The following is a 25839-nucleotide window of genomic DNA, read 5'->3' on the forward strand; positions in this document are numbered from 1 at the left end:
GGGGTGTCCTGGCATGGCGAGGGCACTGAGGGGTGTCCCGATCGTCAGGGCTGGAAGAGACCTTCAGGGTGATCCAGACTGCCGCTGTAATTCCGAACCCTCCACACCGCGGCACCCCGAGCCATAGCCCGGCGCCTCCTGAGCACCATCCACTGCGGCTGCCCTCTGTGGGCAGCCCCTGCCTGCCCGCCCGTGTGGCAAAATACCTAAAAGTTTCTGAAGAAGGGGTGTTCTTTAATCATGGAATCATAACATATCCTGAGTTGGAACGGAGCCACAAGGGGCCCTGTCCCTGCCACGCACGGCGACCACAGAGTGCAGCCCCGGGCGCCACTTCTGGGACATCAGTGGGGACAGGCTGGTACAGGAATGGAAGGGATTTAGGTTAATTATTCTTGTCTTATGGAGCCAGCCTGGCCCAGCTGGGGCTGTTCCCCTGCACAAGAGAAGGCTCCAGGGACACCTCAGAGCCCCTGCCAGGGCCTCCAGGGGCTCCAGGAGAGCTGCACAGGGACTGGGGACAAGGCCTGCAGGGACAGCACACAGGCAATGGCTGCCACTGCCACAGGGCAGGCACAGATTTTGGGATCTTGGGCAGGAATTGCTGGCTGGCAGGGTGGGCAGGCCCTGGCCCAGGGTGCCCAGAGCAGCTGTGGCTGCCTCTGGATCCCTGGCAGTGCCCAAGGCCAGGCTGGACAGGGCTTGGAGCAGCCTGGGACAGTGGAAGGTGTCCCTGCCCATGACAGGGGATGGAACAGGATGGGCTTTAAGGTCCCTCCCAACCTAAACTCTTCTGTGACTCTGTGAAATGGAGCTAATGACAAAAATGTGTTTCCTGTGCCCACAGATGATGGAGCAGTGTGAACCCTCAGCTCCCAGGTCAGGACTGTCACAGAGACCTCCTGCAGCACATCCTGGTGATGCCAGGCTCCAGACCTGCCTGGGCTGGAGGAACATGGGATGTAAAACATTGGCTGTGCATCAGCGATTGCTTCAAGCTCATTGCTCTCAAAGGAGTCACGGGAAAAAGCTGTTGCTGAAGCTTTGAAGCTCTGGAACACACACACATACACTGCCAAGAAGTTTGCTTTCTTGCATATAATCACATCAGCTTGGCTGATAAGTTGAAAAAAATTATCCCACGGAGGAAAGGTCAATGTTTAACCTGGCTATAAATCCTGTTCTCATCCAATTAAAAGCCAGTGCAACTACTTCTGGTGTCAACCATGGGATCCTTGCACAGTCAAACACAGCAGTTTGATACACAGGATTTGCACACTGGAGAATGTGTTATACCACCACGCTGGTGCTTGAAGTGGAATCTTTTGAGTTTATTTCAGTAGAGACTTAATGCTGCCATACTACTTTGACTTAGTCTTTGAGATGTTTGTGAAAGGGAAACAACTTCACATCACTTTCCCCCTGAAAAACTTGTATTTGAGTTCTTGTTATTGTATAGTTTTGCATAGTATTTTATGGTGTGTTTAATGGGGAATGTTGCCTCAGTCTTAAGATCTACACAAAAATCAGCAATCAGCTTTATGTGTAATAGACAGTGTACAAATGTGCAGCACTGCCATCTGTTTGACATCCAAAAATAAACAGGGATGTGTGGATTCTCTAAAGCCCCCATTCTTCCGTGAAGTCCCTCCGCCAGCTCTGAGAACATTTCCTCCTGAAAACTGGGTTTGTTCCAAAGACATTACAGATGGCTTGTGACTTTATTTTACATTAATGTTTGATGAAAAAACAGATTCTCTTTAACTTAGATGCCTAAGAGGACCCTGGTCACTGGCTTTCCTCACTGGGAATTTATACGGGATGTAGGATATACACAGGATATGGTCTGTTCTGGACTGGCTGGATTAAATTCTCCTTCCTGAAAACTCTCTATAAGGAATGGCACCTAAATTTCATTTATTCACAGAACCACAGAATCCCAGGATGGTTTGGGTGCAAAGGGACCTTAAAGCCTCTCCCTGGCAAGGGCAGGGATACCTTGCACTATCCCAGGGTGCTCCAAGCCCCGTTGGCAGGAGGGAAGGGCTGGGAAGACATGGAAGAAGGACATCACATGCTGATGGATGGAGCAGCTCAGCAAAGCAAAGCCCATTTTCAGGAGCAAAATCTGCAGTGGGAAAATCTGGCAAGGACAGTGGGGCCTTTCTGTCCTTCCAGGAAGCATGAGAAACTGATTGGTATCAACTGACGGACAATTCCCTCTTTGTACAAAAGAAACTTTCAGCTTCTTCCTCTAGAAAGAAAATTACCTCTATTTAAGGGAACCAAAGTCCTCCCCACCCCTCATAAAAGACAATTTTCCCTACAATGGCTGCCTGTTCTCTTTGTCTGGGGTTGTGGTGGCTACATGAGTCAGTGCTTGGGCACACCAGCCCCCTTCCCTCTGCAGGATCAAATGTCCCTGTCTCCTGCAGATGCCCCTGGCTTCCCAGGACCGGGCTCTCTGAAGCTGCCAGTTCCTCTCTGGTTCTGAATCCCCCTGAGGTTTCCTCACTGGTCACACTCCACACCATCTCAGGTTCTTCCAGCCAAGCTTTCTTGTGACTCTTCCTCCAGGCAGTCCTCAAAGTACTTGCTTAGGGAAGCCATGACTCCTGGCTTTTTGTGTCTCTTGGGTACATTTTTTCTGAGGGTTTTTGTTTTTTTTTTTTTTTTTTTTTTTTTTTTTTTTTTTTTTTTGTGAGGGATTTCCTGTTTGCTCAGATCCACATGACTGGCTGAGTCAGGAACAGGAGAGTCACATAATCTAAAACCATGTCACAGTGACATGCTTTGCATCAGGAGCAGAGCTCAGAACTTCTAATAATGTATTTTAAAAATGTAAGTTAAATGTAAATCTTTCCCTTACGTCACTGGTCACAGGCAGCACCACATGTCATGGTGCAGAGCCACACAGGCCTGGCTGTAGCAGGAATCACAGAACCCTGGAATGGCTGGGGCTGGAAGAGACCTTAAAGCTCATCCAGTGCCACCCATGCCACAGGCAGGGACACCTTCCACTGTCCCAGGCTGCTCCAAGCCCCATCCAGCCTGGCCTTGGGCACTGCCAGGGATCCAGGGGCAGCCACAGCTGCTCTGGGCACCCTGTGCCAGGGCCTGCCCACCCTGCCAGCCAGCAATTCCTGCCCAAGATCCCAAAATCTGTGCCTGCCCTGTGGCAGTGGCAGCCATTGCCTGTGTGCTGTCCCTGCAGGCCTTGTCCCCAGTCCCTGTGCAGCTCTCCTGGAGCCCCTGGAGGCCCTGGCAGGGGCTCTGAGGTGTCCCTGGAGCCTTCTCTTGTGCAGGGGAACAGCCCCAGCTGGGCCAGGCTGGCTCCAGAGCAGAGGGGCTCCAGCCCTGGCAGCATCTCCGTGCCTCCTCTGCACTGGCTGCAGCAGCTCCACGTCCTTCTCATGCCTGGAGCCCCCAACATACACAGACATTTTTCGTGTCTCTTGTGCAGTTTCCCCTGAGACAGCAGCCTCACGTCTTGGCTCTCCTCTCTCACCATTGTGATTAATTTAAATTCATGCTGGCTCTAAGTGCTGCAGCCTGGGAGTCCCACAGATGTTTCATGGTGGAGCTTTAAGCCCCATTAACTCATCATTCACCTGTGACACAGCACGTGTTTCTGTTCCATCCATGTATCTCCCCATAGAATTCAATGGCAGCAAGATGCAAGTTTCCAGCGCTGGCAATAAAATTCAGGTAGTCCTTAACATTTATTTAACTCGGAGCTTCAGGGGAGGACTGAGAGTTTTGAGCTGGAGGCTGAAAAGAGCTCTGTGAACTGAGTGAATGAAGGAGGCAGCTGATGGGACAGGTCTGCCTTTGGCCATGGCTGGCAGTGTCAGCTGCGTGCATGAGTCCTGCTTGGTCACTGTTGGAGGGTGAAAAGAGCTCTGTGAACTTTCTGAGTGAATGAAGGAGGCAGCTGATGGGACAGGTCTGCCTTTGGCCATGGCTGGCAGTGTCAGCTGCGTGCATGAGTCCTGCTTGGTCACTGTGGTGCCGATGTGGAAGTGCAAAGATCAGAGCTCTTCCCCGACCACGTCTGGGCCAGGCGCCATCTGACAAACGCTCCTTTTTACCCCAAATCCCCACGGTGGAAGGGGGTGGGAGGGTGGAGGATCAGCTGCTTCCCTCTCTCCACAGCCACGGGCAAGCAGAAAAGATATTTTTCTCCTTCCTTTCTCTCAGCCTTGAAAGAGCAAAGGGTAATTACAGAAAGGAAACATGGTGTGAGAGGGGGGTGATTAATTCCAGCATGATTAGGACAGACCAAAGCCTACTAGTGGATTTACAGTTTTATTTTTATAAAGCTGCCTGTGGTCCTTCCCTACCTCCCTGCTCCAAGAGCTGATCCATCTCAGGAAACATCTCTTTACTCTCCCTGCGTGCTCCAGGTTTCACCAGGAAGATTGTACATCTCCAAGTTGCTTCATCTGTAGTTTGTGATTAGAAGGAGATATCACAGAGAAGCTCACCAGGCATCATTTTGGGTTTCACCACCTACATCCTGCCTGGCTGCTCTCAGTCACAGCTCACAAAGTGGGTGAGATCAGCAGCAAGGTCAAAATTCCCCTCCCAGCAAATCAGAGTCGCTGAAGCAGAGCAGAGCATCAGGCTGCAGCTCCCTGCAGGCACAGCTTCGGGGCTGGGGCAGTGCTACCTGGGGCAGAGTGCTGAGGTGTGGCAGAAATCAGAATTCCAAGTTGGTGACATGGATCCTTGCACATGAACACTCCAGGGAAATGCTGCCCTGCTGACCTCTCTGCTGGCATGGGATGGAGAGCCATGCACAGTCTTTCCCTTTCTAATCCAACCCTAGGTGGGAATAATTTCCCTACTGCAAAAACGTGAATATTTGTGCTGGGAAACACACTTTTTTCACGCCTGAGACAAGAACTGACTCTGTAACCCAGCTGGAGTGTTTAAGAGGAAGTGAAAGTATTTGAGTTGAGTTTTTCAAACTTGGCTACCTGCTAATTTTATGATGTCAATAAAATATTATTTTACTCTTTTTAGCTAGAAAGCAGTCTCTGCTGACTGTAAATTTCCCTTCCTGTTATTTTTACATGAGGCTTTTCAACAGACCCAAATGATTCCAAGAAATAAGGTCATGTACTATGAAGATGCTTCTGCGTCATCCTCACGTGCCAGTCATGGGAGACTGATTTTCTGTCCTCACTGCAGTGAGGGCACCAAAATGTCCAGCACAATCAGCAGCTGGCACAGCAAAAGTAGGGAAAAAGGACTAAAGTCAGTGGGAGAATGAGAAAAGAACAGGTTACACAGAGGTTTATCAACTGACGGCTCTCACATGAATTTGTTGCTATGGGATTTTTCCCAGAAGACTTAGAAAGTGAGTCCAGCCATCTAAGAACTGTATGGAGTGGGGCTTTTGGAAGAGAGGTGAGGTGCTGGCAGACTGAGGAAAAAAAAAAAAAACCACTGGGAAATCACAAGCCAGTTAACTTCAGTTCCTGATTAACAACATCAAAGATTCCATGGAATAAATAACAGGGAAATGATTTGCAGGCAGGAAGAAAACAGAGAGACAAATATCAGGCAACATAGATATGTGAAGGACAAACAGTTTCATGCTAATTGCATTTCCTTATTTGATGGGCAGCAGGCCTTGTGGGGAAAGAAGCAGTATATTTAATGTGATAAGGCCTCTAACACCTCCCTGTGCCCCAAGCACCTTCATCCCCGTGGCCTGTCTGGAGCTACCCCTGGGTTCCCCACCTGTGGCTAGGTGTCACCTGGGTTGATGTCCCGCCTCCTGTGGGTTTAAACCTCAGTAATAACCTGGAGAAGAAACAGTATTTTTTATCTGGGGAGCACACGGAGGTGTTAAGGACAAGGGCTGCCATAGAAACAGAGTTTCCATGAGATCATGAGGTTTTAGAGGAGAGGGCTGAAACGCCAGATGCGGTGCAGGAGGGATGAGGACCTGCAGGGACAGCACACAGGCAGTGGCTGCCACTGCCACGGGGCAGGCACAGATTTTGGGATCTTGGGCAGGAATTGCTGGCTGGCAGGGTGGGCAGGCCCTGGCCCAGGGTGCCCAGAGCAGCTGTGGCTGCCCCTGGATCCCTGGCAGTGCCCAAGGCCAGGCTGGACAGGGCTTGGAGCAGCCTGGGACAGTGGAAGGTGTCCCTGCCCATGGCAGGGGGTGGCACTGGATGGGCTTCAAGACCCAGCCAAACCATCCTGGGATTCTTGGATTCTGTGACACCAGCAGGGTTGCCCACCCGGACAAGAGCAGTCAGGAGAAGTGGATGGGGAACAGCTGAGCTGGAAGCAGTTCCTTGGTCAGAAATAGATGATCACAAGCTGCCAGTGAGTCAGCAAGGCCACGGCGCTGCAGGAGAAGGCAGAGAGCTCTGGCGACCTCTTCTTTATCCCTTCATCCCTTGGGGAACGTCCTGGGTTTCCAGGCATTTCAAGAGAAACAAAGTTACTGGGAGAGAATGAGTTCTGGAAAGTATCAGAGCTGAGAAGTTGTTTAGTTTAGCAGGAGGAAAACAAAATAGACATATTTTCAGATACGTGCTCTCATTGTGCAGAAACCACAATTTACGTTGTGGCTGTCTGGTGGATTAGGGAAAATGTGAAGATCCTTTTCCTATCATATGTTACACCTTCCAGTACCAACCATTGAGCCATGCTGATGAACGTGCAACAAATAAACCAGTGGGAAACCTGTTGTTTTACCACTATATTTCCTAAACTGATCTCAGACTGAAATTCAGCAAACCAAACCAATTTACCCAGGGCAAGAGATCTACAGCAGGCAGCAGCTCTGGAAACACAGCCTCCTTTGGGGCTTTATCAGGTTAGATAGTTTTAATTTCCTTTTTTGCCCAACTCCCTTCCAAAGCTGGCTGTGAAAATTCCAACCTACTGCTGTTTTAAAATCTCATGTTCAACAGGAATCTCTTGATTTTAATAATAATTTGTTAGGAAATGGTACAGAATATCACAGCCAGAGCTTGTTGTAATGTTTGGGACAGGTCTCTAAGGGCACATTTTGTTCTGGCAAGCTCCTTTCTAGATCACCTTTAATAAAAAATCAGCCACTGTAGATTTTAAAAAACACTTTGTTCTGAAACAACAGCTTACAGGTGGTAACACTTTTGTTAAGGGTCCAATTTTTGACTCACTGTGAAACTACTATTCTTATATTTCTAATTAAAAACTTTTAGTGAGCTAACAAGTGACAGAATTGGCAACAAAATCTGGATATTAAAGAAAGGTGGGGTTTGGTTGGCATTTTGGTTGCTTTTGGTTTTGTTTTTTTAATTCCTTTATATTCATTTTAAGTCAAACATCAGACTTTGCCCTTCCATTTTTCTTCACACTATTTCCCCCAGATTAACAATCATTCAGATAAAACTAGGAGAAATGGTTTCCAGGTGATTTTTTTTTTCGCTTAGTCCACCTGCTACACTACAAGGAAAAAAAATCCTGCTACACTACAAGGAAAAAAATCAGTCTGATTTTTTAAATTCAAAAATACTCCACAACAACACACTTCGTTAATATTTAGTGCTGTAATAAAAACTATAATGGCAAGGAGAGCCTTGCTGGTAGGAAGACCTCTGTGAGCAGTCCTCAGGTTCTGACTTTGTGCTGATCTTTGCTCTCCAAGGAATTTAATTTTGGATATCAGCTTCACCCCACTTTCTGCAGGGAGATTTCTCTTTTCAGCAGCCAGCACAGTCTGCTGCCTTTCAAAGCAGCTGCAGCTTAAATTCATGGGCTGCGGGGCAGAGGCTGTCCATAATCTCCCTTTCCTGCTTTCCTGCTGGAGAGCTGGTTCAGCACATCCCCTCCAAAATCCATCTCCCCCAGAAGACGCTGCATCACAGCGATTTCTCTCAGGAAGGGGCAGTGGCAGGAAACTCGATACCGCTGCATCCTGCAGCCCTGCCGAGGGGTGGGATCAGCTCAGCTCGGGCTGCCAAAGGTCTGCTCTGACAAACAAACCCCTGGCTGCCAGTCGTGCACCTCCAGCTGGTGTGTAAAGGCTTGGGTGATGGGAATAAAGCGACATTTACAGCTCTCTGCAGCCACTGAATTCCAATATCTCACCCCATACCTGCTCAGCCTTGTATTCCAGCATTTGAGATGTATTCTGAGTGTCCAAACCTGTGTTGTGGAGTCACAGAATGGTTTAGGTTGAAAGCAACATTTAACACTGTCTGGTTCTATCCCTGCCATGGGCAGGGACAACTCCCACTGTCCCAGGCTGCTCCCAGCCCTGTCCAGCCTGGCCTTGGGCACTGCCAGGGACCGAGTCCAGTTGTTAACCCAGCACAGATCCACATATTCCCACCACTGATCCACATATTCCTGCTGTTCATGGAGCATGTGATTGAGAAGATTGGCTTCAGATAGACCAAAACAGGCTGGATGAAGGGGGGATAGCTGTGGGTTATCGACCCTGGAGGGCAAATCTGATGTACACTTTGTGCTGCAGCGAGAGCTTTCCACAGGGCTCAGTGTAACTTCGCCGGAAACTTGCAGAAATTTTGTGAGAAAAAAAAAAAAAAAAGCACCAAAAAAGCCCAAACCACGCTGAAATCAACAGTAATATGCTATGATATTTGTTCCCGGCACTCCCCACCCCCTGCTTGGAAATCTGCCAGCTCGGCCACGGGGAAACGCGTCCCGTGGGAGGGCCGGGCCGGGCCGGGCTGGGGCGGGCCGGGGGCGGCTCCGTGGGGAGCCGGGTCCGGGGCGGCGGCAGCAGAACTCCAGAGCTGCGCCGACATGGACTGCGGAGTCATCACCTCCAAGACCGTGCTGCTGCTGCTGAGCCTCGCCTTCTGGGTACCGCGGGGCTGTCCCGGGCCGGGGGGACGGGGTCTGGCAGGGGGACACGCCCGCGACCCCGCGCTGGGCGGGCAGGGAGCTCGGCTGCGTGCTCGGGCATTTCTGCAGCAACGCCGAATTACGTGTTTTTAAAGAACAAGTTGATTTACGGGTTTAAGTTTCTAAGGGAAAAAAAAAAAAAAAATTAAGGTCAGACGTTGTGACTCTTTTTGATGGTTTTTGTCTTCGTGGCGTGTTTTTAATGCACCCGGTTTTTTAGTAAAAGCAGTGTTTTTAGTTAAAGCAGTCTACAGCCACGTTTTGCGGTCGGAAGCAAACGGAGCCGCATGGCGAGGGCGTTGAGAAGGGCTCTGCTCCATGTTTGGGGCAAGGAGACTTTTGGGGAGGAGAACTGCTGAGAACTTTGTTCCAGCTATGTCCTTGGCACAGTTACGGCTTTCCAAGTCGCTTCCGCTATAATTATTTACAAGCAAGTGAGAAAATGAGGGTGGTTTGTATACTTTTTGGCCTAACCTGCGTTGGTTTGGGGGTGTCCTCGTGGCATGGCTGCCTTGTGACAGTGACAGGCTCCTGGCTGTTCGGGAGAGCTGGGGATTGTTCTGGTTACCCGGCTGGGGCATTCCCCCTGCAGGGGGAAGTTTGGAAAACCCCCACCATCACCATGGACCGCCCTGGGACTTGTGTGCTGCTGTAGGGAAGGACCATGTCACGCCTCAGGTGTGTGGGGCCGTGACACACCTGAGGGCGTTCACGGCTGGGGGTTCACAGCTGCTCTGTAGCACCTGGGTGTTTTCCAGACCGGGCTTTTCCAGGGATGTCCCAACCTGCCAGTGGCAGCCAGGGCCTGGAGCTGCTCAGCCCAGGCTCAGCGTGGCAGCGCCTCTTGCTCTGGGTGTAGCAGGGGCTGTTCCTGAAGAGAAGAAACGGAGTTTTCCAAAGGGAGACGCTACATGAGGAGAGAAAAAAAATAAGGCAAAAGAAGGAATCCTGCTCGAATTAATCCCTGGGGCCTCGTGGGGTGTGGTGCCGTTTTGTAAAAACATGGCTTGCTGCTGGCTGTGGTGAGGAGCTCGTCCCCTCCGTCCTGTGCCTCCTTTACAGAGGCCCAGCACAATTTATTGCTGCATGTGCTCCATGTAGCACTGGCACAAATGGAGCTGCAGGCCGAGTCACTGCTGCACACCAGGTGACAGGAGCTCACCCTGTCTGCTTGGTTTGTGGTGATTTTCTTTTGGTTTTGTTTTTTGAAGTAGCCACAGAGAAACACTGCAGCATCCCTGTGTTTGTATGTGGAAAGCCCCTGGGCCTCAGAGCAGGTGTACCTCAGGTTAGCATCACTGCTTGGGTTTTTGAAAATGAAACAGCCTTATATCCTCCTAGAAATGTCTCTGGTGCCTTTCCTTCTGCTGTAGGAGCACTCTCCCGTTGCGATTGCTCATCTGCTTCCGTGGACTGTCAGTAATGAGCCTTGTGCACGTCTCTGGCCTCTGAATTTGGGGTGACCCGGAGCAGCCATTTGGGTTGTTTTTCATCCCAGTAAGAGCAGTGCAGCCCAGTACCTGTGGCATTTAGATGCTGCTGCCACCATTACGTGTGGTAATCACATTCCAGCAGCAGAACTGCAGAACCTGGAATTCTGGTTTAGGAGGGTGGAGATGGAGGGACTGATTCTTTTATGTTCCTGCAGAACATTTCTGACAGTCAGGGCTCTGTAAGCACAAGGCTCCAGATGATTGTGAAAACAGGATTTGCAAAGAACATCAGAGCCCTTCTCCAAGGAGTAATTCATGTCCAGACATTGCATGCTGCAGATCTTTCCCAGCTCAGAAGTGATTATGGAAAATAATTCACCACCTGCGTAGTCAGCAGATGGTGCAGATGTGGTTCTTTGACAGAAGCTATTACTTAAGAATATCCTAAAAAGGCAAAAAATCCTCTTTTGGATGTCTGATCGTTGTCGTGCAGAGTGAAGGAAGTCAGATCTTCCACAATGACAAATCGGGCTTCCTAAATGAGGTGAAAAAGCAGCTTTTCTCCTAAGCACCAGGCTCAGCATTGTACGTGCAGGTCATGCTGCGGGTGAGGGATCTATGCGTAACTCCCCCAAAAACTCAGTGATTAAAGATTATGTAATTATAAGGTTACCATGGGTGGTGCTTCGGGCTGTGGGAGTTCTTCCCACCTCCTCTTCTGCTCTTTAGCACCTGCCAATTAGTGCAGGTGAGTGGTGGTTGTGGTGAGCGGGTGCTGGCCTGCTCCAGGTGGAGGCTGGGGATGCAGGTTTATCCCATGGGTCCTAAAAGAGGGAGAGGAAGGGTCAGAGCAGACCATGATGTTCTTGGCAATGTCTGAGGGGGCTGCTCTGGGTGGGATGTGATGATCCTCTTTTTGAAGGAGAGAGGTGAAATGCTGGGATTCGCAGGGAAGAAACTGAGAATGTTAAAACTAAATGGAAGCTTTGTACTCCAGAATTTCTGTATAACATGCAGTAAGCACCTTCCAGGTCGCTGTTAACCCCAAAGCATGCAGCACCTTGCCCCTGCTCACCTCCAGTCACTAAGCAGCTCTGCCTTCAGAGGGGGTTTGGCATCCACTGGTCCTGGGGACTAGGAGCTGGACTTCCACCATCCTTGTGGGTCCCCTCCAGTGCAGCATATTCTGATTCATCACCAGAGGGCTGCCTTAGGTGGGGTCCTGCAGTGAAAATCCTGCTTCCCCAGATTGCCCATTCACTTCTAAGCAGACGTGGGCACTTCCCCAGCCTCCTTGCTTGACTTGCCCACCTGCAGGGAGAGGCACAAGTTCCTGCCCAGGGGGCTTTGGTAGGACCAGGGGATTTGAGAGAGCAGCATTTGATCTGCTGGCAAGAAGTGCAGCCCCCTGCCATGGGCAGGAACACCTTCCACTAGACCAGGTTGCTCAAGGAATCACTATACTGCTGTGGTTCACTTTAAATATTTTTTAGTGATTTGGAGGTATAAACTTACCCACAAAAAAAAAATTCCTGCACGTGTGAATGGCTTGAAATCACTCATGCCAGTAATGAGTACTTTGGGAATGCTTACTCCAGAGCCTCAGTCAGAGGGAAATCTGGATACTTCTAATGAACAATGTCTTGGAAGGGGATGATGGTGGGTTCCTTGGGAGCTGGAACCACGGTGATTTTTAAGGTCCCTTCCAACCCCAGCCATTCTAGGATTTCTAGCTCGTTTCTGAATGGTGAGATCAGAGCAGCAACATAGTGCAGAGTGGTCACAGGATGGGGCTGATGCCTGGGCACTTTGGTGTGATCCTTTTCAGCATGCCTAGAAAGGGTAAAGCTGCTCCTTGTTCAAAATTATTCTGCCCAAAATCAGGAAGCGTAACTGAACTGGCTTTCAGGGAAATGGGCTTTGCTGTGTTGTGTAGGGGCCTCACGGAGTAAATTAAAATGAAGGTGCTGGTGCTGTGTGGTGAGCACAGGGGAGATGTTGGGGCAGTGATGCAGATTTGGAGGAACAACCCCAGCTGGGGGGGTCCCTGCGGCTGTGAAGGGACCCGCTGGCTGGCCAGGCTGTGTATCCACCCCTAAAGACCTCTTCAAAGGTCTCTCAGTGTGCAGGTCACCAAAACCAGAGTCTGACAGGCTGAGAAGGTGGGGTGGTCAGCCTGGAGATGAGGAAGTTCTGTGGAGACCATGTGGAAATCAGCCTTCCAGTGTGTGGCAGGGGCTGCAAGGAAACCAAAGAGGGATTCTTCACCAGGAGCTGTAGTGGTGGGAGAATGGCTTCACACTGGAAAGAGGGGAAATTCAGGGAAGGTGTTGGGAAGGAATTGCTCCTGTGAGGTGGTGAGGCACTGGCATAGGTTGCCCAGAGAAGCAGAAGTGTTCCAGACCAGGCTGGACAGGGCTTGGAGCAGCCTGGGACAGTGGAAGGTGTCCCTGCCCATGGCAGAGGGTGGAGTTGGATGAGCTTTACAGGTCCTTCCAACCCAAACCCTTCTGGGATTCCATGGTTCCCTGTTTTGGAAGTGCATGTGGTAATTACAAGAGCTCAAGAGGTCCCATTTCGGTACCTCTTAGCAAGATTTAGGATTAGCTGTGCTGTGATTTAAGTGCACCTTGGTTTGGTTGCAGCGTCTGGTGTCTGAGCCTGGAACAGCTGATTGAGAAATTGGGGTGGTTCCGAAGGCAAATATTGAACTACAGGGTGTTTGTGTCCAAACAGGCTGCTCAGATCCAAAACAGCCTGGCACTGGCTGATAAATCAGTCCGTGCTCAGCAGAAGTTACACTCCCTGCAAGCTCATGCCCTGCAGTCTGTGCATTTGGGGTTCTGGCAAGTGGAAATGAGGGTTCTGGCAAGTGGAAATGGGGGTTCTGGCAAGTGGAAATGGGGTTCTGGCAAGTGGAAATGAGGGTTCTGGCAAGTGGAAATGGGGGTTCTGACGAGTGGAAATGGGTTTCTCCTCCTCCCAGTCCTGTTGTCTCTGTGGCTGCGATTAACAGCAGCACCCTCACCCCAAGGCAGGGGTTTCAGCATTAGAAGTCGTAGGAATTGGGGCAGGGTTCCTTGCTTTGCACTGCTGTACAGTGTCTCTGAGAGGACTTCCCACCATTTGTGCTTTGTTGGTATGTGCTGGCTTTTGGGGATGGGAAAATAACCTCGGAATCATGCTTGGGGAGCAGCATGCTAACACAACTCTTAAGGTGGACATTCACTTAATATAGCTTGAAAACAAGCCCACTACACCCTGAGTGTGTGGTTTTGCAGCATGTAAACTGCAAGAAAATGCTGGTTTAGGTTTGGAGATTTTTTTTCTCCTGAAAGAGAGACATAGATTTTCAGAGTCTTTTGGCAGCTGCTCATTGTTTTCATTTGAGGAAGAAAAGGAAAAAGCAAGCACTTCCCACCATACCCAGCAAGCAGCCCTGAGGTGTGTTTTGAAGGCAGGCTGAAACATGCCCCCAGTTGTACGTCCCAGCTGAATATTTGGTGTAACAGACCTTGGTGAGTCTGCTGTGGCTTGCTGTAAGCTGGCTCAGAGCAGCTGTCTGGGTTCTGTCCCACCTCTGTAAGCTCATGTGAGGAAACTGATTTGAAGGTTTTAGTTTGAGGGTAATGACTGGCGTGAGATTGGCAGGAATTCTCTCCTGAGGCTCTTGGTGCTGCTGGAGCCTGGTAGGAGCTCACAGCTTTGGCGCTTTTTGCTCCAATCCAAAACCAACATGCTGAGTTCAGGGTTTTTTATTATTTTGTAAATCAATGTATTCACAACGTGAGGATCTGGAGGAAAAGCAAGTTTGTGTAGCAACAGGAGAGCCCACCTGCAGAGCTGCCCCAGCCCTGGCTCCAGCAGCACAAGGACGTGGAGCTGCTGCAGCCAGTGCAGAGGAGGCACGGAGATGCTGCCAGGGCTGGAGCCCCTCTGCTCTGGAGCCAGCCTGGCCCAGCTGGGGCTGTTCCCCTGCACAAGAGAAGGCTCCAGGGACACCTCAGAGCCCCTGCCAGGGCCTCCAGGGGCTCCAGGAGAGCTGCACAGGGACTGGGGACAAGGCCTGCAGGGACAGCACACAGGCAATGCCTGCCACTGCCACAGGGCAGGCACAGATTTTGGGATCTTGAGCAGGAATTGCTGACCCTGGCACAGGGTATCCAGAGCAGCAGCTCTGCTTCCTTCTCTGTGCCTGTCCTTGCCCGGGTGGTGCTGTCAGTGCCCAGTGACAGGCCAGTGAGCACAAGCTGAAGCACAGCCTGGTCCCTCTGAACATCAGAAGCCTTTTTCACAGTGACCAAGCACAGTCACACACTGTCCTGGGTGAAGCCAGGGAACACAAATGTGGCAGTACCTGATTTGTCATACCGTAAGCAGGGTAGGAAACAGTAGCTGGAGCCAGGAGGTCCCTTCCAGCTGGCAGAGTTCTAAATCCAGGATGGAAAAGGGAGAGAATTTGTGCATTTGGGATGGGAGGTGCTGAGCTGGGGTCACTCATTGCTTTGCCTCGGGCCAAGGGAGACTCTCATTTCTGGGAAGTGCCTGGTCCACGTGGACCCAGGGGAGTTTTAAACTGGTTAAAATGAGGATAAAGTGAAGAAAGCTTTCTCAAAAGTGCTCAGTGCCTTTCTTTCCCCCTAAAGTCCTTAGAAAACCTGTTGTCTCCCTGAAAATGGAGTAGTGCAGCAGCCAGGGAGGACTTGAAACTGTGGCAGTGGAAGAATAAATCTTGTAGTACAATAAATCAGCAAGGGAGCCAGATAGTGATTCCCTTTGTAATGCAAGCTGGCTGCTGGGTAATAAAATACATTATTTATGGAGGAAATGTGCAAAATCTTTCGAGCAGAAGATTTACCTGTCTAGGTAAATCAAAACCACTTCTTGTACACAGAAAAAAAAAAGCCAAAAAACGAAGACATGGAGTGTCTTCTGTGTTAAGGAGAGGATGGGCAGCTGTAACTGAGACCAGTGTTGCTGGGGGCTGATTCTAGATAGGAGAGACATGGGGGCAGCACAGTAGTAATAATTGTAATTGTCAAAGTAATAATTGAAGAATAATTGACGTAATAATTTCCACCTGATTATGAAAAGATACTGGTGAAAAAAAGTGGGATTTGAGCCTTAAAATTAATCAGGCAGCTCTGTGAGCTGTCTAATGATTAGTTAGGTGGCAGTGGTTCAGAAAGGGTTTGTGTGGATATTCATAGTTCTTGCAGTTTGTATTTGCAGTAGTTTGCTGTAGAAGACAGCTGCTCTTACTGTGTCATGACAAATGGTATTATTTCTCTTACCTGTCTTTGCCCATAGAAAGTTTATGATGTAGGGAATGTCCAGCCAGCCTGAGTTTTGTGCTGTGGTGGATGTTAGTGCTGGCCCTGGGAATGTCCCATTGGAGATTCCATTAAAGAATGTCCCATTAAAGGAGAAATATATGTAAGTCTCACAGCCTCCATTTTTTTACTGTATAGAGGCTGCATCTTGCTGGACACATGGGGTGAATGCAGAATTCACCTGTTCTTCAGCTTCTCCTTTTAACACTACTTTGTTACTCTCTATTCTTAATTTTCCAGCCTTTTCAAAAGAAAGTCTTATACCAGTTTGCAGTAGTAGATCGAGTCATAGAATCAACAATCTGAAATGGGAGGATGGTGGGAGAAAAATTTTTTAAAAGTACCCCAAATCTTCCAAGCAGCAGACACTGCCTTTTAACATCCTATTGGTAGTTTGGCTCCTTTGCTGTACCTTATCTGGGCTTGGCAGGGGACAAAGAAGCCTGTGCTGATAACTGTGAACAAACACTAACCTCTGTTCTCAGCCATCACGTAAGGTTGGCTTATAAAAACAGAGAAGTAAAGGTGGAAAAGCACCTGTTCTGCCTCACTGATAGAAGAAGAAAGATATATATATATATATATATATATATATATGTATATATATATATATATAGCATTTTATATAAAGCATTTGCATGTATTTCAGAGCAGTGGTGTAGAGGAAACTTTAAGCAGCCCCTTCTATGTCTGTGATTAAGTGGCATGAAGTATTTGCATGGCTGTAAGCCTCCTGAAAAGGGTAGGAGCTTTTGGTCATCAGCATATAAAACCTGGAACACAAAGTAAGAGGCTTGTTGCATTTTAAAAAAATACATAAAATTAGTGTTTTCCAGCAGCTGTCCTGTCCTGCATCAGTGGGACAGTCCAGGGTTCTGTTTCTTGGGCAGGAGTGAATATTCACAGTGCTGTGTGTGTGTGACTGAGGAGTGAATATTCACTGTGCTCTGTGTGTGTGTGACTGAAGAGTGAATATTCACTGTGCTGTGTGTGTGTGACTGAGGAGGGAATATTCACTGTGTTCTGTGTGTGTTATGTGACTGAGGAGTGAATATTCACTGTGCTCTGTGTGTGTGTGACTGAAGAGTGAATATTCACTGTGCTGTGTGTGTGTGACTGAGGAGGGAATATTCACTGTGTTCTGTGTGTGTTATGTGACTGAGGAGTGAATATTCACTGTGCTCTGTGTGTGTGTGACTGAAGAGTGAATATTCACTGTGCTGTGTGTGTGTGACTGAGGAGGGAATATTCACTGTGTTCTGTGTGTGTTATGTGACTGAGGAGTGAATATTCACTGTGCTCTGTGTGTGTGTGACTGAAGAGTGAATATTCACTGTGCTGTGTGTGTGTGACTGAGGAGGGAATATTCACTGTGTTCTGTGTGTGTTATGTGACTGAGGAGTGAATATTCACTGTGCTCTGTGTGTGTGTGACTGAAGAGTGAATATTCACTGTGCTGTGTGTGTGTGACTGAGGAGGGAATATTCACTGTGTTCTGTGTGTGTTATGTGACTGAGGAGTGAATATTCACTGTGCTCTGTGTGTGTGTGACTGAAGAGTGAATATTCACTGTGCTGTGTGTGTGTGACTGAGGAGGGAATATTCACTGTGTTCTGTGTGTGTTATGTGACTGAGGAGTGAATATTCACTGTGCTCTGTGTGTGTGTGACTGAAGAGTGAATATTCACTGTGCTGTGTGTGTGTGACTGAGGAGGGAATATTCACTGTGTTCTGTGTGTGTTATGTGACTGAGGAGTGAATATTCACTGTGCTCTGTGTGTGTGTGACTGAAGAGTGAATATTCACTGTGCTGTGTGTGTGTGACTGAGGAGGGAATATTCACTGTGTTCTGTGTGTGTTATGTGACTGAGGAGTGAATATTCACTGTGCTCTGTGTGTGTGTGACTGAAGAGTGAATATTCACTGTGCTGTGTGTGTGTGACTGAGGAGGGAATATTCACTGTGTTCTGTGTGTGTTATGTGACTGAGGAGTGAATATTCACTGTGCTCTGTGTGTGTGTGACTGAAGAGTGAATATTCACTGTGCTGTGTGTGTGTGACTGAGGAGGGAATATTCACTGTGTTCTGTGTGTGTTATGTGACTGAGGAGTGAATATTCACTGTGCTCTGTGTGTGTGTGACTGAAGAGTGAATATTCACTGTGCTGTGTGTGTGTGACTGAGGAGGGAATATTCACTGTGTTCTGTGTGTGTTATGTGACTGAGGAGTGAATATTCACTGTGCTCTGTGTGTGTGTGACTGAAGAGTGAATATTCACAGTGCTCTGTGTGTGCATTGTGTGACTGAGTCCCCCCGTGTTGTGTTTGTCCTCTGTGCTCCTGCTCCCCTGGCTCAGCTAAGCGTGGAAGGGCTTGGTGAGCCCAGGCCCTGCCCAAGCCTCAGCCTGGGAAAATCTGCTGACTGTCACAGCTTGGCTTTCCTCTCACTCAGCCCCAAGGAGTTCACTTTTTCACGCTCAAATAGTTTTTCTGCTTTCTGTCAAGGGCGTGGGATATGAAAAATTGATTGATTGTGGCGCTAGGTCCTTGAAGGGTGCAAGCCATGGGGGTGAGGCAGCAGAGGTGGCTGCAGCTCTGTTGCCCAGCTGTGAAAAGGGGTTTTCTTGCAAAATTTCCTTTTGCCTCATCTCGTCATCTTGTCTTAAGGAAATCCCCAGCACTGTGAAGGAGCAGCAGCAGTTTCCTGGAGCCTGGTGAGTCAGCAGGGGCTGCGTGGGCAGGGCAGGGTCAGCGGTGCCGTTGTTCTGGCTGTGGGTGGCCAGGGGAGGTGATTCTCCCACGTCCACCTCGAGCCACCCTGGGCTGCCCAGGGGTTTGTGCCCACACTGTGGGAGCTGCCAGGCCCTGACAAGCAGGAGAGCAAGAAAAAAAAAAAAAAGTGTGACAAAGAGTGTATTTCTTGTCGTAATCCTAGAATCCTTGTGTGTCATTTTAGATGGTTTGAGGAGGTGGTTGACTAATCGTGGAAAAGGAGGTATTTGATCTATTCCTCCTCAAAAGTAATTGCTCAGACTGGCTTTTGTGTTTGGGGGATTGTTTATTTCTTGAGATCCAACAGAAACCTAATCAGACATACTCTGGGATCCATCTTTTGCAGTGCAAAGGACTTGCACTTCTAGGTACATCTAGGATACATTCTAGGACTTGCACATCTTAGTACGTCTTCATCTTAGATCTAGGAATGGGCTGTAGTTCTGTGATGTTGAGGTGAAAAAAGTCTCTCCACTGAATTTTGAATTTGCCTTAAATTCTGGAAAGGCTTAAGGGAAGAGTTCTGATTTAAGCTCTGAAGTATTTTTCGTCTTTGCTTTCAAAACTTGTCTCTGGAACTCACCTGCAAAAAACAGGGAAGAGGTCATTAGCTGTGATGCCTTCCATTCCTAAGTGACCCTGCTATTCAAGGCTTCAGGATTCTTCCCACTGAATTAAAAAGCATGGGTGAAGTTGGGTGAAGCTGTGGCAGTACCTGTGGTCATCATCCTTTAAGTCTTTTCCCAAAGACTTCTGGTTTTGCCTCATTACACTTCTTTTTTCTACTTGGAAATGGAAATTTGGAAATTTTAGTAGACTTTTTGCTGGTTGTGCTTTGTCTCTGACCAGAAACAAGGCAAGCCTGAGTATTGCAATAAAACCCACTGTGAAAGTGCTTTACATTGGAGGTCCTTGAACTTAACACTAGACCTTCTGGTTGTGTCTTGCAGTCACGGAGCTTTGCTGGTCCTGGATTTAGGCGCCTTTTGTGAACTGGCTTCATAATTTATTTATTTGTTTTCTTAATTTGTGGCAGCCTTTTACTTGCAGCAAGGTCTTTCTTAGCTGCCCACAGCTGTTTGTTCTTTGGCATGTCCTGTGCTGCTTCCTTTGTATCGCCTGTTGAGCACACTGGAAATGGGTGGAAAATGAAGTATGGAGGAAAAATGAAGAATGTTTCTCCACCATGGTGGAGAGGGACTTTGGAAAAGACATTGGAGTGACAGGACAAGGGGGAATGGCTTCCCACTGCCAGAGGGTGGGGTGAAATGGGATATTGGGAAGGAATCATTCCCTGTGGTGGTGGTGAGGCCCTGGCACAACTTTGCTTGCCCCTCCTTGCCTGTCCTTGCCCAGATGATGCTGCTTCAGAGCAGAGAATAGGTGGACAGACACGTGCATCCAGCCTTCCAGGCCAGAAGTACAGGACACACTTTTTGAGTCATGCACCTTTATTCTTTTTGTGAGCTGAAGGCAGAGGAGGATGCAGGTGGCGAGTCCCCACCTCCACCTTTACTGTGCCAGCAGCTCTCTGGGCACAGAGAGAAAAGACAACTTTCCCAGAATGATGCCCAGGAAAGGTTGTGAGGAGATCAGAGAAAAGAATGAGAAACAATTCTTATCTTCACTTGCTGCACCTGGTGTTCAGGGCTATACCCAGTCCAGGGAGTTAAAGTCTTTGGTCTCCAGGGCAGCTGCCACTAGTGCACTCTACCTTGGCCTCAATCAGCAAAGCATCCTTCTGGGAGAGAGATTATTTTAGAGGCTGCAGAAATCTGTTTCCTCCAGGAAAAGGAGGGACTGTTTTGCTGAGACTATGTACATTTGTGCCTGCCTTGGTGGTTAATGAGAATGCAAAGGATGAGTTTTTCTCAGGAAAAAAACAAACAAAAAAACCCAACATTCCTGGGCAGGGACAGCTTACACTAGACCAGCCAATACAACCAGGTTGCACCAAACTCTGTCCAGCCTGGCCTTGAACAATTCCGGGGGTGAGGCAGCCACAGCTTCTTCTATTCTAAATTATCTTTTGGGAACTGTTTTGATTGGAGAGGCAACAAGAGGTAACGATCACCTACTGCTGTAAATTAATGTGAAGTGTGTTGTGCAGTTGAATTCAAGTGCTGTGGGATTCTCTCTTACTGTCTCTCTTTTTTTATTTTCAGTTCTTGGCCATTATCCTGGTTATCTTCATTGCAGAAGTGTCCGCTTTTGTCTTGGGATTTGTTTACAGGGAAAAGGTAAGTTAAGAATTAGCATCTCTGCCCCAACATAAAAGTAAACAACAGATCTCACATTGTTTGATCATTCCAATTTATCTGGGTGATTTTTTTTTTTTTTTTTACTTCATCCCCTGTCCTGCAACCTGCAGAGCAAATGGGCATGGGGATGTCTTTGCTGGGAACACAGTGAATATATAAAGTACCTGGCAGATATCACAACAGTCTCTGAGTTGGAATAAACAATTGTTGATGCTCCCAAAGGAGGGCTTTTCCATCAAGGGTGACAAGCTTCTACCCAGGAACGTGATTCCCGCTAAGTGCCACCTGAATTTTGTCTAAAACACTGCGTGATTTTTTGATTTTTCTTATTTCTAATTTTCCCCCCACCTTATTTGGGATACAGGTATTTTGCAGTTTCCACCAGATAAAATTTTCAGCTCTCACATTAAAACCATCTGCATTGTTTTTCTCTGTCTAAACAGGTAAAAACTGATGTGCAAGGTACAATGCACTCTGTCTTTGAGAAGTATGATGGCAAAAACCCGGAGTCTACAGTTGTGGATTACTTGCAAGAACAGGTAAGAAAATATTTAAGCATTGTTTGGAAAATAACAGTTGGGTCCTAAACAGGGAATTTAGGCTGGGAAAGGAGGGGAGAGGATGAGTGGGGCAGTGTCCTGGAACTTGGCTCTGTGTTTAGCATCCAGCTCTCCGAGGCAGCTGAGGGTGCTCCTCACTTTGCAGAGCTGGTGTGTTCAGGCTCCAGGTGTGACGTTCATGTAGGGAGGGATGTGGTTGATGTGAGTGACCTTTGCATCACAGCAAATCAGTGCACATGAATACCTGCTGCTGAGAACACCACACCGTGAAATAGCCACATGATGAAGGACTCTGTCCTGCAACTTGTCACCTTCCTGTTGGAGCTCCCACAAAGAATAATCTAAGAGGGATGTAATAATGTGTGAAGGAGATTGATTTATTACATCTGTGACTGTTTTCCGCTGCTTGTAATCTGCTGCAAAGTACTGGCAGCTCTGGCTATGCCTAAGAGAGGTTTAACTCACCATGAGCGTTCTTATATATGAACATATCTTTCATATATATATAATGTAACTAGTAATAGATATGTATAACATCATGTAACAGTAACTACTGTGTCACCGTCCTGTGTTTGGTAGCTTCACTGCTGTGGGGTTAAGAACTACAGTGACTGGACAAACACCCAGTGGTTCAATTCCACTGGGAACAACAGTGTTCCTCTGAGCTGCTGCCAGCAAGAGGCCAAGAACTGCACCGGGCACCTGGATCGGCCTCAGGAACTCAACACCCGGGTGAGGATGAGGGGCTCGGTGTCACAGCTGGGCCATGTCCATTTTCAGCCAGGTGGAACCATGGAGGGAAGCACGCCAGGCAGAATTTAGGGATATAGATGTAGTTGTTTAAACAGATCTGGGGCAGGGGAACACTCATCTGGGATTGAGCATGCTGAATCTGGAGGATGATGATGCTCTGGGGGCTGGAGCCCCTCTGCTCTGGAGCCAGCCTGGCCCAGCTGGGGCTGTTCCCCTGCACAAGAGAAGGCTCCAGGGACACCTCAGAGCCCCTGCCAGGGCCTCCAGGGGCTCCAGGAGAGCTGCACAGGGACTGGGGACAAGGCCTGCAGGGACAGCACACAGGCAATGCCTGCCACTGCCACAGGGCAGGCACAGATTTTGGGATCTTGGGCAGGAATTGCTGGCTGGCAGGGTGGGCAGGCCCTGGCCCAGGGTGCCCAGAGCAGCTGTGGCTGTCCCTGGATCCCTGGCAGTGCCCAAGGCCAGGCTGGACAGGGCTTGGAGCAGCCTGGGACAGTGGAAGGTGTCCTGGCCCATGGCAGGGGGTGGGACTGAATGACCTTAAAGTCCCTTCCAACCCAAACTATTCTGTGATTCCATTAACTCCATACCAGGTTCTCCAGTCTGGGGCATAAGCCCCCGAGTTGACTTTTATAGATACTATTGATGGCCACTCTGGCTCTGAGTTTTGGGCTCTTGTTTAAACGACCTGAGCTACAGGAAATTCAGATGCAGCAAGTGTCAGTAAATTGCAGTTTGTCAGTGCCTCTCCTCTGTTACCATAGCATTTTATGAAAAATCATCTGCTAGGATTTTTCCCCTCCTGAGGAGCTGAGGGCCTCAAGAAAGAAATGTAAACAAAAACTACCTGCTGCTGTGGAATGCAACAGGTGCATCTGTGAATGGTGCATGTTGGTTGCTTCTAATTAAGAGCCAATCACAGAGGCAGCTGCATCAGACTCTGAGTCAGAAGATTTTGTTATTCTATTCCATTCCTGTTCTTTGTAGCCTTCTGATGATCTTTTCTCTCTGTTCTTTTAGTATAGTTTTAACGTAGTATTTTAATATAATATATATCGTAAGACAATAAATCAGCCTTCTGAAAAAATGGAGTCAAGCCTCGTGTCTCCACGCATGAGGTGTTCGCCTCAACACTCCTCACGCAGGAAGAAATAAGCCATCAGGTCTGGGAGACAAGAATGGAGTTCCTCAAACCTGCAGTGCTGATTAAACGGGCCTTACCAGGCCCTGCTTCCTTGGGAGGGAAATAATAAAAACTTCCAGCTGGATGAGCACTTTTTAACACGTTTTTACCTCTCTCTTTCATGGCAGGGCTGTGCGCAGGAGCTGGAGTCTGGGCTGCAGAGCGTTATCAGCTACGCCATGCTTGTAATCCTGGGGTTTGCCATCGTAAAGGTAAACACTCCTGTCTCTTCCCTCATGGAAAATACACTGTTTGCCCTTGGATCTCCTTCATCTTCACTGTCCTAAAAGCCTACAGCTTTCTTCTGCCTCTGGAGCGGACTCAGTCCTCTGTTCCTCACTTGTGTTTTTCCAATTGTCTCCATTTCATCTGCCTCACAATGATGGGGGGGATTCAAAAGATAGCAGGGGATTTGGGATGGAAATTCTGTGTGGAATCCATTTTATCATAGTCACAGAATCCCAGGATGGTTTGGGTGTTAAGGGACCTTAAATCCCATCTCCTTCCACCCCCTGCCATGGGCAGGGACACCTTCCACTGTCCCAGGCTGCTCCAAGCCCTGTCCAGCCTGGCCTGGAAAACTTCCAGGGATCCAGGGGCAGCCACAGCTGCTCTGGGCACCCTGGGCCAGGGCCTGCCCACCCTGCCAGCCAGCAATTCCTGCCCAAGATCCCATCCCAATCCCTGCTCTTCCTGGTGGGAAGCCATTCCGGTCACTCCTTGTCCAAAATTGTCTTTAAATTATTTGGATAACTCATTTTATCCCCGAACAATCCTAGCCTTTCACTGAAATTTTCCCCATGGAAAGATAACTAGTAATTAATGTGAATGTATTAATTAATGTTACAAACCAGAGAGGAAACACTTCAGCCAGAACTGTTACTGGGAATTGGTATGCAAAAATAATGCTTTATGCAGATGTATTTTTAAATGAGGTTTTTTTTCATATGATGAAGTCATCTGCTGCGTAGGTGTTTAGTCTGACAACTGAAACAGAAGCACAGCAGGACTAAGTCCCTCCTGCACTCCCTCTTTTCCAGTTCTTCGGCATGCTGAGCGTCTGTGTGCTTACCTGCAAGAAAGAAGAAAGTGGGTATCAGCCTCTTTACTCAGGCGTGTTTGCTTAATAAACTGAGAAGAACAATCTTGCTTCCTGATGGTGAAACTGACTTGTGATCATACCACAGCTTTCTGAGACCTTAAGTTTGGACCTGTGACTACAGGTAGCACTGGGTGGTGTAGTAGGCTCCAGAAAGAAATTTTCTCCTGGCCTTCTTTCCTCTGCCCCGACAACATGCAGCAGAAACTTTTATCTTTTAATCAATAAACTGGTGGAGACCACAGGAGGGGTTTCTGCACAAACCTCAGATCGTTCCCATGACGTGGTTTGAACAACAAGAGAAACTTCTGAATGCCAGGTTTAAATACTCTTCGTAGGCATGGGGATCTGTAGTATGTTTTTTTTTTCTGTATCTGTGCAGTTTCAGGGTTTTTCCCCTTTCTTATGTCACATGTTGTAATTCTGTTTACTGCAGAGGTTGTTAGTGCAAAACAACTCCACCCTTAAAGTCTAGAACAAGCGTTTGTGTAGTTGTTTGGAGCAGCTAGCAAACATGAAAAAACCCAGGTTTTGAGCTTTTGGGCTCAGAACTCTCTGTATTTGGTTTGTTTTTAATCCCTTAATTATTGATATTTAAAATTCCTTATGAAGCAGGGCTTTTGAACATTTTCTTCCTCCTTTTTCTATGGTTTGCCTGGGGGAATTAGTGCCATGTTTCTGCCCTGGCCATGCTACTCTGCTAAAATATTAAAAAGATACATTCCTGTACTAAGCAATTTCAACAATATTCTGTAGCGCTGCTTTTGCACATTTTCTGTTCTCCTTAATTCTGCTGGACACAGATTGGATTGTATCCCTGCTTTAACAGTGTCCTTCTTCAACTCGTTTGTATGTTAATCTGTTTATAAGCTCTTCAGGATTTTGGGGATAGAGAACAGAGGGAACTGTGAGCTTTTATGTATCAGGGAATTGCGGAAAAGCAACAGAGATTCCGCTGATTCCTTCCTTGGAGAGATAAGCAGCTGTCCTTAATAAAATAAACCTTTATATTTGTAGCTAATAATTAAAAAAAATAGCTTGGGATCAGTGTAAACTGTTTAATTATCTCCATCCCTACCCCAAGAGAAAAAAAAAGTGATGGGTGACCATGTCCTATAGGAGATGCACCAGCATGTGTATGTTGAAAACTGAGTTTTTACTGAGGGCTTTGTTTTCTGTTAAATGCTGAAATAAACTGAATTTATACAACCACGTAATAAATAGTGAGGCGGTTGATGGTCGATGCTATCACAATTCCCTGGAGGGAGTAAAGTCCTCAGCGGCGGAACCGGAGCAGGGGGGTACTGAGGGCGCTGCCTCAGAGAGATCCTGCCCGGCTCCCCTCAGCAATCCCGCCTTCCGCCCTTCCTTCCCCTCAGCACTCCCGCCTTCCGCCCTTCCTTCCCCTCAGCACTCCCGCCTTCCGCCCTTCCTTCCCCTCAGCACTCCCGCCTTCCGCCCTTCCTTCCCCTCAGCACTCCCGCCTTCCGCCCTTCCTTCCCCTTCCCCTCAGCAATCCCGCCTAACACCTTCCTCCCCGTTCCCCTCAGCACTCCC

At 48.3% G+C, this 25839-nt stretch overlaps 1 protein-coding gene across 1 annotated transcript; it reads left to right on the top strand.

Moving 5' to 3' along the window:
* Nucleotides 1-8784: 8784 nt before the first annotated feature.
* Nucleotides 8785-25503, top strand: LOC121346095 (tetraspanin-36-like). The gene is made up of 7 exons (XM_041423574.1): nt 8785-8844; nt 11049-11067; nt 20545-20663; nt 21128-21223; nt 21824-21976; nt 23312-23395; nt 24224-25503. Exons 1-7 carry the CDS (start codon nt 8785-8787, stop codon nt 24308-24310), a joined length of 618 nt encoding a protein of 205 aa, XP_041279508.1. The 3' UTR covers nt 24311-25503.
* Nucleotides 25504-25839: the final 336 nt, after the last annotated feature.

The sequence above is a fragment of the Onychostruthus taczanowskii genome, unplaced genomic scaffold (genome assembly GCF_017590055.1).
Source record: "Onychostruthus taczanowskii isolate IOZ18803 unplaced genomic scaffold, ASM1759005v1 scaffold79, whole genome shotgun sequence".
NCBI classification, from domain to species: Eukaryota; Metazoa; Chordata; class Aves; order Passeriformes; family Passeridae; genus Onychostruthus; species Onychostruthus taczanowskii.

Coding starts and splice junctions, on each gene's coding strand:
- LOC121346095 (XM_041423574.1), top strand. CDS start 8,785: ATGGACTGCGGAGTCATCACCTCCAAGACCGTGCTGCTGCTGCTGAGC. Junction 21,224..21,823: donor TGGATTACTTGCAAGAACAG/GTAAGAAAATAT, acceptor TGTGTTTGGTAG/CTTCACTGCTGTGGGGTTAA. Junction 21,977..23,311: donor CTCAGGAACTCAACACCCGG/GTGAGGATGAGG, acceptor CTTTCATGGCAG/GGCTGTGCGCAGGAGCTGGA.